Here is a 14,074-nt window from a genome sequence, read left to right as displayed (position 1 = left end):
AAGTCCTTGTACACTAGGGCACCACCATACGTCTCAATCTCCTTTCCCACTCCTTCCCAACATGAGTACTCCAATTAATCCTCTACATATATAATATTTACTCCCAACTCTAAATATTTCCTTTTGTGGCTCTTTCATTGAAAATGGGTTCTTGAGCTTCCCTGGTGGCGCAGTGGTTGAGAATCTGCCTGCCAATGCAGGGGACACGGGTTCGAACCCTGGTCTGGGAAGATCCCACATGCCGCAGAGCAACTAGGCCCATGAGCCACAACTACTGAGCCTGCGCGACTGGAGCTTGTGCTCCGCAGCAAGAGAGGCCGCGACAGTGAGAGGCCTGTGCACCGCGATGAAGAGTGGCCCCCGCTCGCCGCAACTAGAGAAAGCCCTCGCACAGAAACGAAGACCCAACACAGCCAAAAATAAATAAATAAATTTTAAAAAATAAATAAATAAATAAAATGGGTTCTTTTCTCCCCTACATCTACACAAACTCTACTGAACCTTTTTCAGATATACCTCATACCATGTTTTTAGTGATCTTTATCTTAGCTTAATTCTTACAGAATTTGAAGCTGGAATGATTTATTATCATCTTATAGGTTTGGATATATAATTTATAACTTAGCCAGCATCCAAGACTTTTTATTTCCTCCAAACACCATGATTTCAAATTAAGAATATTCCACTAGGCAATGACTAGACCATTTGGTTCCTCAGAGTAATATTTGTATGTTGGCATTTACTTATAACTGAGATGACCACAAATAATACTATATAACTCATCCTAATAGGAAGCCTTATACAATATTAATGAAGAACTGATTCTATAGGCAATATGTCTAAATTTTATAAGAAAAGAAGAAACTAACAGATTAAAATTGCAGTGTTGTAGATGTCACTATACAGTGGCTCAATCTTCCTGAATAATAATTTGGTAATAAAAGCAAAAGCCACAAGACTGTATATAACTTTTGACCCAGTAAGTCTTCTTGGAGGATCATGGCAAAGAAGAGAGAAGGGAAAGATAAACACTATAAACATTGCAACTCCATGACATAGTTAAAAGTGACAAGTAAGTCACTATGTTAATATATGAAAATGCTCGCATACTTTATATGTGTATATAATATTTAGTAAAGACAAAATGATATGTACATGTGGATTATGACAACTTCACAGAATTAAAATTGATAATCTGAAAAGGCAAAATTAAATGCTCATTATATTTACAATTATAGTATCTGTTATTGCCAATATTGGCCGTGCTTTTTAGACTGCTTTCATATATGTATATCACTTCATTTCATTTCAATAATTTCATTATTGTAGAATAGTAGCTGTACTCACCTTCCCATCTGGGAGCTCCATGTAACCTTCTATATCATTAGTGGCTGTTTTGCCAAATCGACCCAATGAACCCTGAAGCTTGAGGCCAGTGAACGTTAGAGCCATTTCCCAGAACCTGCCAACAAATAAGAGCCTGAATGTACCTCAAAGAAATTTCATTTGTTTTAATTTTAATATCACCCAAACATTTACATATTTCATAGCCACATATTATTTCATTTACCCATTCATTCAATTAAAATGTATTAAGTATCAACTACCTGTCAGGCAAAGTTCTAGGCAATATGAATTCCGCATCGAGCAAAATAGTCCAAAAAGAAAAAATTCCCTGCCTTTGTAGATCTTACATTTTAGAGTTGTGTTGTCTTATGCAATAGCCACACATTTGACTATTTTAATTTAGACTTAAAGTAATTAACATTAAATGAAATTTAAACATCAGTGTTTCATTCAGACCGACCAGTTTCAAGTATTCAACAGCTACATGTGGCTACTGTCTACTAGATTGGCCAGCACAGACCACTCCCACCCTAGCAGAAAGTTCTACTGCATAGTGCCACTTTAGAGGATATAAAAGTTTTCCAAAAGTTCTAATTAACTTGTTGTGTAACTTTGAGTGATTTTCTTGATCACATTGTGCTTTCATTCGCTCATGCGTAAAATGAGAATATTATTTGCACCAACCTCATGAACTCTTTTAGAACAGGGCCTGGCACGTAAAGTCAATAAATGTTTAGTTACTAATATTTTCTCATTCATAATCTAAACAAATGAATAGTCAGAATGATGAAAACCATGTAGAAAAAAGAAAGAATCTGGTCTACCAACTGGATGTAGAATAGATAATGGACAGTATCAACAAGCCAATAATATGAAGCCAAGAGCCTAAATGACCAACACCCTTCTCCAAGGCTGTTGTAGATCCCCTGATCATATGTTTCCATTTCCTCTGTTTCTTTTATAGCACACCACACATGAAATTGTTCAAGGTCTATCTTTCCCCAAAGACATAGGACATAGAAAATATGCACTCTAGTAAGCAATGGAAAAATTAGAATTTTTTAACCTATAGCCAGCAGAGAGTTAGTTGACAATTCCCCCAAGATTTAAAAATCTGTTCAATTATTCTATATTTCAAAAGGACCAGATTTAAATTGGAATGAAAAGAGTTTAAGATAGATTAAAAAACGTCTTTCTCATAAAGAGACACTGGGAATCAAGTTAAGGGCAGCTCGAGAGTAGTGCTAGAAGGTTGTTAAATAAAGGACAAAATCAATTCCATCCTGAATAAAGAACAAAGGGTATAATATAGTGGAAAACACCCAGAGACCTGAGATCAAGAGTAGGCTCTGTTACCATTTAGTATTGAGGGTCCTGCATCAGGAATGGTTCTGTTATAATTCTTATTTTACAAGTGAAGACTGAGTTCAGAGACATCAAGATGACTTATCCATCTCACAGTATCGCTACAACACACTGAACAGTGGATCTGAAAGCTCAATATGAACTTGGACACAGCATGCCAATGTCAGTAAGACATTATACAAACTCTCTTAGGAAGTGAAGCCTACAAGAAGGCAGCAAGCAAAATTCAAAAGCCCTCCTTTTATCTATGCTGTTTTCAGTAATAAAATCTCCATACCCAACTAGAAAAGCTGCACTACAGTTAGTTTTTAAAATAACACATTTAAAAATTATCCTAATGTTAACAACATCAGCAAAAATGTCTCCAGCTGGTCAATCCTCTTAGAAAAGACCCTAACACTAAACGACTAGCACGTGTATCAGTCATGCAACCTACTTGATGTGGCCGGATCCCGATGTAGTGAGCTGCTCGTCATCTTCAGGATTGAAAGTAACCTTGAAAACTTCCTGGGAAAAAGCTTTTGTCCTCAGTAGGGGCTGCTCTTCTTTCCAATTCCAGATTGTCAGTGTGTGGTCAGGGTTGCCACCAACAGAGGCCAGCAAGGTACCGTCGCAGTTAAAGTTGACATATGCATAGGCCAGATCAGTCCCATCTGAAAGGATGAAAAGATGAATGCAAGTCTAATGAACACGGACAGCACTTACTTTTCAAAAGTGTATTATTTAAATTAAAAAAAAGAGAGAGCGAGCACCCTTAGTGATGTGCATTGGTGGAAGAATGCCAAGACTCCCCTAAAGAAACAATTCCAAAATCACTCATCACCCTTGGCTGTAGAATGAACTACATGATACGGGGTGGGGTGGGGGGGAGGTGAAGAAATCTTAATCACACTTTGCATGAGAAAAACACTTTGAGAATACATTCTATTTTATGAAGCGGGGAAGGGTGACATAAAAGCATGTTAGACAGCAGAGAGAAATCAATTTAAAATCTGTCACTGAAAATTTCACGAAATAAAAACTGATGACTTCAGGTTTCTGGTTATGCATGTGAGGAGCTAAGAAATCACCATTCCATCCTAACAACAAGTAAAAAGCTGAACAGACTGAAAAATCAACAGCTCTTCTTGGATCTATACGAGAAGAAAGGAACCAGGGCAAACCCCTGCCCCCAAGAATGGAGAGACCACCAGGTAAGTACAGGGATTTGCAACTCACCAGAGCAGAGGCTTCCAAGCAGAAACAGCCAGAACAGCTCAAGGAACCACTGCCGGGGGAGTAAAACATGAACTCTAACTGACGAATTGCTGGAGGCTCAGTGTGGACAAGCCTGAGAATTAAAAACTCCAGGGGGACCCAGTCATAAGGTGGCCCCAACAATATGGTGAGATTTACCTCCAGGAGTTGACCAGATTCCTAAAGTAAAAATATCTAGAAAAATCCCCCCAGGCTTCCAACAGAAGGAGGGGAAAAGGAACCATTTTGAAATACCCAAGAGCCCTCTGTTCTTCTTAATAAGGTCTGCCCTCAGGGGAAACTGATTAACCAGAGCCTGACCGGCTGGAGTGTTATCAGAGAGCTTAATTGACCAGGAGAAGGAAATACCCAGCCCAGCCCACTCTAGCCATCCTGTCCTACCTAAGGGGGGAGAAAAATGCTGAGAAACATTTGTGAAGTTCACAGTCCAGAGGCATAGGCTCACCAAAACACTGAGACCTAATCCCAGGACTAGAGAATGCTTCCCCTGCCCCACACCTTACCACCAGGTGACTAAAGTCCTATTTAAGGCAGTTCTTTTTACCTAGTACCTCATGTCTGGCTACCCAGAAAAAATTACAAGGCATACCAAAAAGCAAAAAAAGACAGTTTGAAGAAACAAAGCATGCAGCACAACCAGACATGGCATAGATGTTGGAATTGTCATATTGGGGATTTAAAACAACTATAATTAATATGCTAAGGGCTCTAACAGATAAAGTAGACAACATACAAGAGCAGATAGGCAATGTCAGCAGAGACATGGAAATCCTAAGAACCAAAAAGAAATGCTAGAGATAAAAAAACAAAACAAAACACTGTAACAGAAAAGAAGAATGCTTTTGATGGGCTCATTACTCGACTGGACACAGCTGAGGAAAGACTGTCTCAGCTACAGGATGTCTCAATAGAATCTTCAAAAACCAAAAAGCAAAGAGAACAAAGACTGATAAAAACAGAACAGAATATCCAAGGGCTGTGGGACAAATACAAAAGGTGTAATGTATGTGTGGTGGGAATACCAGAAGGAGAAGAAAGAGGAACATAAGAAATATTTAAACCAATAGTGACTGAGAAATTTCCCAAATTAATGTCAGACACCAAACCAGGATCCGGGAAGCTCAGAGATCACCAACCAGGATAAATGCCCAGAAACACTACAGAAAATGAAAGATAAAGAAAAAAAATACTGGGAAAAAACAAACAAACAAACGGGGGGGGGGGGGGGACAAAATCTTACCTAAAAAACACCAACCTAGAATTCTGCACCCTGGAAAATTATCCTTCAAAGGTGACAGATAAAGACTTTCTCAGACCAACAAACACTGAGGGAATTTGTTGCCAGGAGACCTGCCTTGCAAGAAATGTTAAAAGAAGTTCTTTAGAAAGAAGGAAAATAATATAGGTCAGAAACTTGGATCTACATAAAGGAAGAGAATCAAAGGAGTAAATGAAAGTAAAATAAAACTTTTATTTTTCTTATTCTTGATGTAACAGATAACTGTTCAGAATAAAAGCAATAATGTATTTGATTATGTATGCTTATGTCTGTGTGTGTATATATATATGCTTTATATAAGTGAAATGAATGCTTATATATAAGCTTATATGTAGGTGAAATGAATGACAGCAACTAAAATGCCCCTTAATAGGTGAATGGATACATAAAATGTAGTACCTCCAGACAATGGAATATTATTCAGCACTAAAAAGAAATGGGACTATCAAGCCATTAAAAGACAAGGAGGGGGCTTCCCTGGTGGCACAGTGGTTGAGAATCTGCCTGCCAATGCAGGGAACACAGGTTCGAGCCCTGGTCTGGGAAGATCCCACATGCCACGGAGCAACTAGGCCCGTGAGCCACAACTACTGAGCCTGCGCGTCTGGAGCTTGTGCTCAGCAACAAGAGAGGCCGCGACAGTGAGAGGCCCGCGCACCGTGATGAAGAGTGGCCCCCACTCGCCACAACTAGAGAAAGCCCTCACACAGAAACGAAGACCCAACACAGCCAAAAATTAAAAAAAATAATAATAATAATTAATTAATTAATTTAAAAAAAAAAAAAACAAGGAGGAAGCTTAAATGCATATTACTAAGTGAAAGAAGCCAATCTGAGAAGGCTACACACTGTATAATTCCAACTACATGACATTTTGGAAAAGGCAAAACTATGGAGACAATAAAAGATCAGTGGTTGCAAAAGAGGGTAGGGCAGTTATGAATAGACAGAGCACACACGATATTTAGGACAGGCTTTGGGAAAACTCCTATTCAGAATACTGAATGATGTTATAATGATGGATATATGTCATTATACATTTGTCTAAATGAATACAGAACACCACAAGTGAACCCTAAGGGAAACTATGGACTTTGGGTAATTGTGACTGTTAACATCGACTCATCCTTGGTAAAAATGTACCATTCTGATGAGTCATGTTGATAATGAGTAGGCTAAGCATGGGTGAGGGGAGAGGGTATGTGGGAATCTCTGAAACTTCCTCTCAATTTTATTGTAAACCTAAAACTGCTCTGAAAAATGAAATCTTTTTTTAAAATTGACTACTGAAATTAATTATATGGAAAACAGAATTGTAAGATAATTGTGATGGTAATTTTATGTGTCAACTTGGTTGGGCTATAGTACCCAGTTGTTCAATTAAACACTAATCTAGATGTTGCTGTGAAGATAGTTTGTAGATGTGGTCAACATCTATAATCAGTTAAGATTATCCTTGGTAACCTGGGTGGGCCTCATCCTATCAGTTGAAAGCACTTAAAGCAGAACTAAGGTTTCCCTGAGGAAGCAGAAGTTCTGCCCTTAGATGTAGAATCAATTCCTTCCCAAGAATTTCCAGCCTGCTAGCTTGCCCTACAAACTTCAGATTTGCCAGCCCTCATAATTACATAAGCCAGTTCCTTCAAATAAATCTCTCTTCTATCTCCCACCAGCTGTGTTGCTCTGGAGGACCCTGACTGCTACAATAATGTTACATCTTCAAAATGTTGTTAACCTTAAACGTGAGATATTTTAAAGATTCTACTAGACTCACCTTGAAGTATTCTGTAGGGCCTCAAAGAAGGATATTCATAAATGATAATCTTTGGGAAAACTCCTTTTTCTGCTACTGTGAAGTAAGTTTTTTGGGGGTGAACCTATAAAAGATAAAATCTCACTAAAGCACTGAAAGGGAGATTATCATATAAATCGCTCAGTTAATACAGTATTTAGCATCTGCTACTTTATAATTTGTTTATTAGGATCCACTCTAATAGAAAACTCAAAACTGGGCATCTAATAAATACTTGACAATGAATATAATTGAAACTGAAAACTAGAAGAATACTCATTTTAAGTTTTACTTTCATTAAGAGAGTCATGTCTTAACTCTACAATTTTTTTAATTGCCATCAGAAGAGCTAGAACAGTGGTTCCCAATCTTTAGCAGGCATCAGAATCACAGGCAGGGCTTATTAAAGCACAGATTGCAAGCTTTAACACTGGAGTTTCTGATTCAGTAAATTGGGGCTGGGACCTGATATTTTGCATTTACATTTCTAACAGTTTCCCAGGTGATGCTGGTGATGCTGAACCTGGGGACCACTCTTTGAGGACAACTAAGTTAGATGAATTGCTTACCCTGCGTTTGGTGTTTTGCTTTATTTTTAATGGAGACCTAGAACAAGCAGGACATTTACTTTACACGCAACACATAAATTCACCCTGTCTTTTCTGGAAGAGAGCTTGTATGCCCCAAACCACATTTCTCATGGGTTTCTCATAGCCTCACAAAAGCAGTTCTCATCCACAAATGGATAACTGTTTCAGAAAAATTGAAGCGACGTGGGCAGTGGAGGAAGGTCGCTGTCGCTCTCTGGGCACCAGCAGCCCCAGTACACACGGAGAAGAGCCCCACCGACACACAAGCGCTCAGGGTCCAGGAGGGTGAGGTTTAGGGTTAGCGTTCTTGTTCTCACTACACCCCTAACTGCTGACCTCAAACCAAATTATCGTGCCACAAAATAGAAAAAGGGACATTTCATAACTACCGTTGGCCATAAAGTGATAGAAAAACAAGCAGGCTAGATGTTGCTCAGTCCTCTGCAGATGGGGGGGACCTCAGGGCTCATGGTACTTTGAGATGGTCCCGACCGACTTCCTCCACAGAGCCTTCATGTCAGGCCTGGGAATATTTGCAACAGCTGGTGCCACCGTAGCATGTACTTGTGTATATATACCTAGCTTTTTTGTTTTGCCTCTTTTTTTTTTTTTTTTTTAATTGGCCGTGCCACACGACTTGCGGTTTCTTAATTCCCCGACCAGGGATTGAACCCGCACCCCCTGCAGTGGAAGCGCGGAGTTCTAACCACTGAACCACCAGGGAATTCCCAGAGAGGGGCCTTTTAAAATGAGAACAAGTTGATTTAGTATGCTTTTATGCTGAGGATGCCTAAGGAAGTAAAGGCTGAAGATACAAGAAAGAAAATGACTGATGGAGACAGACACCTGAGGAGGGATGAAGAGACAGACTCGAAATCACACACAGATCTTTTTGTCAACTGCTTGAAACTACTGAATGTACAATTTGTGCTTCATTCCCTAATGTTCAACTCTTTACTTACATTTTATCTGGCACTTAGCTTTAATTATTATGTGAATTATCATTTGTGTCATTCATCTCAGTATTTTTGCAGAATGGCAACATAGCATTTAATGTGAAAAACCTGCATGACTATGGGAAAGTCACTCAACCTCTATTAGCCCCAGTTTCCTTATCTGCAAAATGAGATGATAATATTATTAATATAATATTATAATATTGCATGGAGCTAATGTCAGTGAACGACGTAGTGGTTGTAATCGCGAATTGAAAGTGCCTTAGAATGAAGACTGTTGTGCATCTCATGTAATCCCACCTCACAGGCTGGCTGGTCCACAGAACAAACAAACACAGGGATGGATTTTTGTTTTCTAAGTTACTGAAGGCATACCCCAATGACACCAATTCCTCTGCCACTGCTACTTCGCAGGTAGGTCTGTTCCTTGGTTTTCAAATTCAGAAGGATCAGCTGGTTCCCAGCTACGTACAACACCATATTGCTGTCCAGAAGTTGTAGGTTGGCCCGCTTTCTGCAGTCATAACCAAAGGAATGTCTGAGGGAAAGTTGCAAAAGAAAACAAGTGAAACAACATAATCATCCTAGAGGGGAAAAGTAACGAAATGAATATATTTTTTAAACCCATACACTTAGATAAAGATCCAGGGTTGAAGTAGTTGAATTTTATGCTGAAGCTCAGAGTTTTTTACTGTATTACTAATGTAATCTTGTTTTTAAATTAGGTGAAAATTCTCATACTCAGATTCAGTCAATATTTTAGTTTTCCTAGGAAAACCCTGAAAGCACATTAATTTTGTTTGCAATAAAAAATAAACTTTCTATTTGGGTACTATAGAGAGCAAAGTAGTCCCCTAAATAATTTCATTTTCCTCTCTCCTGCTAAAACTGAATCACATTATAATGTGAGAGAAAGTCTGTTTTTGTCATCTTTGTACTCCCAAAGCCTGTCCAGTTTGTTGACTGAACATAGTAAAAGGATCATGTAGGCCTCTTCCTTGAGGCTGAAAGACAAGATGTTTAAAATTCTGACATGTTTGTGAAATTCTGACACACCAGTGACAATGTGACTACTGTAATAAATTCACATAAATATAATTGAAATTTAATCATATGAAAAATTATGAAAATTGACTAAATAATACCTAATATATAAGTATATAAAATAAATAGGCTAACATTTCCTTTCCAAGATCATTAGTATGTACGGGTGTGCAGATGAGTATATACGTGTGTGTGCGTTTATGCTATAGAGTAAAACTGTATTAATTCAAAATAGAGGTTTAAAAACTGAGCTATAAAACATTTTTTAAGTGAACTTTGTTATTACATTCAAGCTCAAATTAATATAACCCAAGATATAAGTGTAATAATTAAATGAGATCAACCTATTAAAAAATTATAGTTTGCCAAAGAAATATATTATGTAGTGTATCTTAAGTAGATATATTCTTATTTTCCAAGAATTCATTGCTGAACACAAAAGTTGAAGGATCACTGGAGCAATCCTTATTTCTTGAGCCCTTGTTTTTGTTTTGTTTTTTCAATCTGATTTTAGACGATTCCCCTTATTTGTAAGCAAATATTTTCAGAGAAAGAAATTATACAAAACTTTTAACAAGAACGATATGTAGAATGTAAAAAAGGAAGAGCAAATTTTAATTAATGCAATTTGAATTGTGAAGAATATATAAATTATAACTAACTACAAGTAACTATACCTATCTCATTGCCTCATAGTTAAATTGAAAAAGAGAGAGAGAACATTGCAGGGCATTTGTACAAGAAAAAGGAATTTTATAAATTTAGAAGACATTAATGCCTAAAATTGAATCTTATATAGAAATGCAAATGAATATGTGATCCAAGATCTAGATGAAGCTATTCTGCCCTCATGGAGAATACCTGGGGCCACCTCACAAATAAAGAGTAGAGTCTACAGCCCCTTATCTTTACAGAGCCTGGTATGGGGCAGGAAGTTTTGCCTACCCTCTTTTTCTCTCCCTAAACTACTGTTCTCACCTTTCCTTCTTCCTTCTCTCCTTTCCCTTTTCCCAGGTGCCAGTGTAATACTCTACAGGGCTAGAAGAATGTCTAACTATGAGGGTAGAAGTGGGCTACCATCCCTTGACTAACTTGGATGACAGTAGGGAATTGGAGACATGATCATTTATCTAATATTATCATCTGTAATTTCAGGGGGAAAACTCCCTCTTACTTGCTGCTGTTTTGATTGAAGGCCCTTTCAAATGCAGAAATGGGTTAGATTGTAGCTTCCCAAACACTTTCCCTCTAAATCAATCACAACCTGCTTGAGGGCAGAGACTGCTTCTCATTCATGTGTTTCCTGGAATGCCTACCACAGAGTCTTGAGCTTATTCGGTTGAATGAATGAATGAATGAATGAATAACTAGAGTCTGATCTTTCCCTTTTAACCCCAGAGGACAAGGCAGTCCCTAAGCGGAGCTCTGAAAATGTTAAAATGTGTTCTGACGTACCTTCACCTCCCTTCTGTTTTATCTCATCCTCTCTTTTGGCACCTATTCTTAACTTCCTATCAGAGGCCCAGGGCCTTCACTGTTTGTCCATGGCCATCTAGGACCTCCACTTTAAAATGGTGTTTAAACACTGTCTTAAGTGCTGTTTAGTGTCTTCTATAAATTATGCTGTGGTTTAGGTGATATTTTATAAATTATACTTTCTTGATTGATTTAGAAGACACAAATGTTAAAACTGAAGTAGATAAAGAATTAAAAGGGTATATGGGGATACATGAGAGCAGACTTCTTACAGCTTCTCACAAGAAATAGAGATTATATTTGTTCATCTCTAGAGAGTAGGACTAAGTCTAATGCAGGACATTCCAGAAAGGCAGATTTTAATTCAAGGCCTGGAGGAGCTCTCTAATAACGTAAGCTATTCAAAAATGGGATAAGCTGCTTTGTAATTGCCCTGGTTTTGAAAGTGTTCAAGACAAGTCCATAGCTTATACAGCCACTCCTCCAGCATGAGTAGAAAGGATTCATGCACGGAGCCAAACGTCAAGATCCCTCTGACTCCCTTATTTACAGACTAGGCATGTCTCTCTAATACAGAGATCCTTGTATTCTGGAGCACCAAATCCCCAGTGTTGAGAGCCGGGAGAAGGCAGCACAATCAAAATTACCCGAGAAGCTTTTTCAGAGTACATATACCCAAGCCCCTCTCCACGTGGAAATAATGCAGTAGGTCCAGGAAGCTATCAGAGCACGTGCATTTCAGGAAAAGCTTCTAGGTGACTAATAAACCACCTCATTTGAAAAAAATCGACTAGAAGGCCAACAGCATAACTTTCATCAGTAACCTGTCCAAAGGCCACAAAGGAAAAAAAAAAGGCCCTCAAGAGAGAAAACTCCAGGTTACAAATTTCAGGGTGAATTAGTTTTAGTTACACCTGGGATCGAAATAAAGTTAGAAGATATAATAACAATAACATGTTCTATTTTTACATAAAAAGCAAAACTGAGTCAGGAAGTACACTGCCCTTCCCCTCGCAGCACCCCTTTTATAAGGGGCCAGTCAGTGTCTAGGCCATGCAGTCATAACCACTGCCCTTCTGAGGGCAGGCATGCTAAATTGCTAACTAAGGGCCTTAATGGAAATTGTCTCCTAACTAGCGCCTCACAAACCTAACATCATAAAGTGATGGCAAACCCTAAATCCCCTTGTTAATCATCCCACTTTTACTTTTCTTCACAGACTCTTATTCTTCTATTAAAATGGGTTATGTTGTGTCCACTTCCTCAGGGTTGTCTTCTCTGTAACTCATCTGGTAAATAATGTGAAAGCACTAATGCCTGACAATGGCCACATCAGCATTTCAAGCAGGGAGATCAATGATTTTAACTTAACAGGCATTGAAAAAGGGGTGCCAGGCTGGTAGAGATAAACGGGGATAAGAGGCCTCCTGGTCTCCTTCACATCACATCTCCTGAAAGGACAGCCAGAAAAGCATTATATCTCTTTATGGCTATTTGGCATCTAACAAAAGCTAACAAAAGCTTAGTTTAAATTAAGATCAAGCATTTCTATCTTAAGCTTCTTAGAATTACCTAAGATAGGGGTTGGCAAACTTTTTTTGTAAAGGGCCAGGTAGTAAATATTTTAGGCTTTGTGGGCCAGATGATTTCTGTTGTAACTACTTAAATCTGCCCTTGTAGTGTGATGGCAGTCATAGACTTCATGTAAATGAATGAGCATTGCTGTGTTCCAATAAAACTTTATTTAGGGAAAAAGGCCAGAGGCTAGATTCGGTCCATGGGCTGCAGTTTGCCAACCCCTGACCTAAAAAGCTGAAATTCCAAGATTATACATATGTAACTGGAGTGGATACACAAGTGTAAGAAGATCCAGTGGTATGTTTGAATCCGGAGTCACAAAAGGCATCGAAGCAAGCTCCGTATAATCGTAGAAGAAGCTGTCTGATATTTTCTTCTTAACTTCCTCCTCTGCCTCTTCTGCATCTGGGACAGGAGTTTCCATGTACTGAGATTCTAAAAAATTAAAAATATTTTAACTAAGAAGAGTGTCTGGTCAATCCTAAAATCGTATATCTTGAAGACAGGAGGAATGTACGTAGCCCATAATACTATAGCAGTAACTACTACCTCTGGCCCAAACATAGGATGCCACCCACAAGTGAGCATGGAAGAAGAGGCAACACGCCTGTGTGCATTGGGGTGAACGCCTAGCCCTGGTCATGGTTCCGGCAGTCTCAAAGAACAGTGCACAGTCAGTTCTAAGTGAAAGTCAGTCTCACTAATGTGGGATAGATCACTCCTTAGACAATCCCACTCCCCAGAAAAACCCAGTATGAGAGTATGTGACACTCAGAATATACAACTCCAGAGCTGCTACACCACCCTATCAGGATATGTTTGATGCTCTTTCTTTTATCACCTCCACACTTCCTGCAACCATTTCTTTTATGGATTTACAACTGTTCAGTTAAAACAGTGACAAGTATTGATAGAAAACTAGTCATACTTACTTCCAATTCTTTCCACATAATCATCTTGAAATGAACTTGAACTTCCTTCCAAATGTTCCACATAGGATTCATTGTCCCCTAAATATGATTCTTCCCCTTCAGTAAATGTTTCGCCTGTGGTATCTTCAACAGATTTGTAATCCTCTTTCACAGCGGCTATTCAAAATAATTTGTTTTTATAATTTCTAAATTTGAATTAAACATTTTCAAATTCTAAATTTGAATTAAACATTAAATAATTTCTAAATTTGAATTAAACATTTCTTATTTCCAAAGTACCTAATACTTCCAATTCGTTTGTGCTCTAAACTGAATGAATTTTAAACTCAAAAATTGCTACAAAAATCATTTTATTTGGTCACTCTTATAGCTTTACAAAAAATTTTTAAAGCTTTTCCTGTGAGTAAATCTCCATTTTCACTTCATTTGCAGTCTATTTCCTACCACTGCACACTTAC

General features: G+C 38.3%; 1 protein-coding gene across 6 annotated transcripts in view; it reads right to left on the bottom strand.

Moving 5' to 3' along the window:
* The window catches only part of CFAP44 (cilia and flagella associated protein 44), a 121,816-nt gene that overhangs the window by 94,516 nt on the left and 13,226 nt on the right, over positions 1-14,074 (bottom strand). For 5 of the 6 annotated variants that reach the window (XM_059921136.1, XM_059921131.1, XM_059921133.1 and 2 more), the window contains exons 3-8: positions 13,617-13,772; positions 12,960-13,119; positions 8,962-9,124; positions 7,023-7,125; positions 3,149-3,365; positions 1,348-1,462 (exon numbers count right to left, since the gene is read on the bottom strand). In XM_059921136.1, the coding sequence (XP_059777119.1) occupies positions 1,348-1,462; positions 3,149-3,365; positions 7,023-7,125; positions 8,962-9,124; positions 12,960-13,119; positions 13,617-13,772 (914 nt within the window). Of the gene's footprint in view, positions 1-1,347; positions 1,463-3,148; positions 3,366-3,930; positions 4,004-7,022; positions 7,126-8,961; positions 9,125-12,959; positions 13,120-13,616; positions 13,773-14,074 lie in introns of those variants that run through there. The other variant, XM_059921134.1, reaches the window with a different exon arrangement.

The sequence above is a fragment of the Balaenoptera ricei genome, chromosome 4 (assembly GCF_028023285.1).
Source record: "Balaenoptera ricei isolate mBalRic1 chromosome 4, mBalRic1.hap2, whole genome shotgun sequence".
In the NCBI taxonomy this organism is placed as follows: Eukaryota; Metazoa; Chordata; class Mammalia; order Artiodactyla; family Balaenopteridae; genus Balaenoptera; species Balaenoptera ricei.
This window is presented reverse-complemented; position numbering and strand designations above follow the sequence as displayed.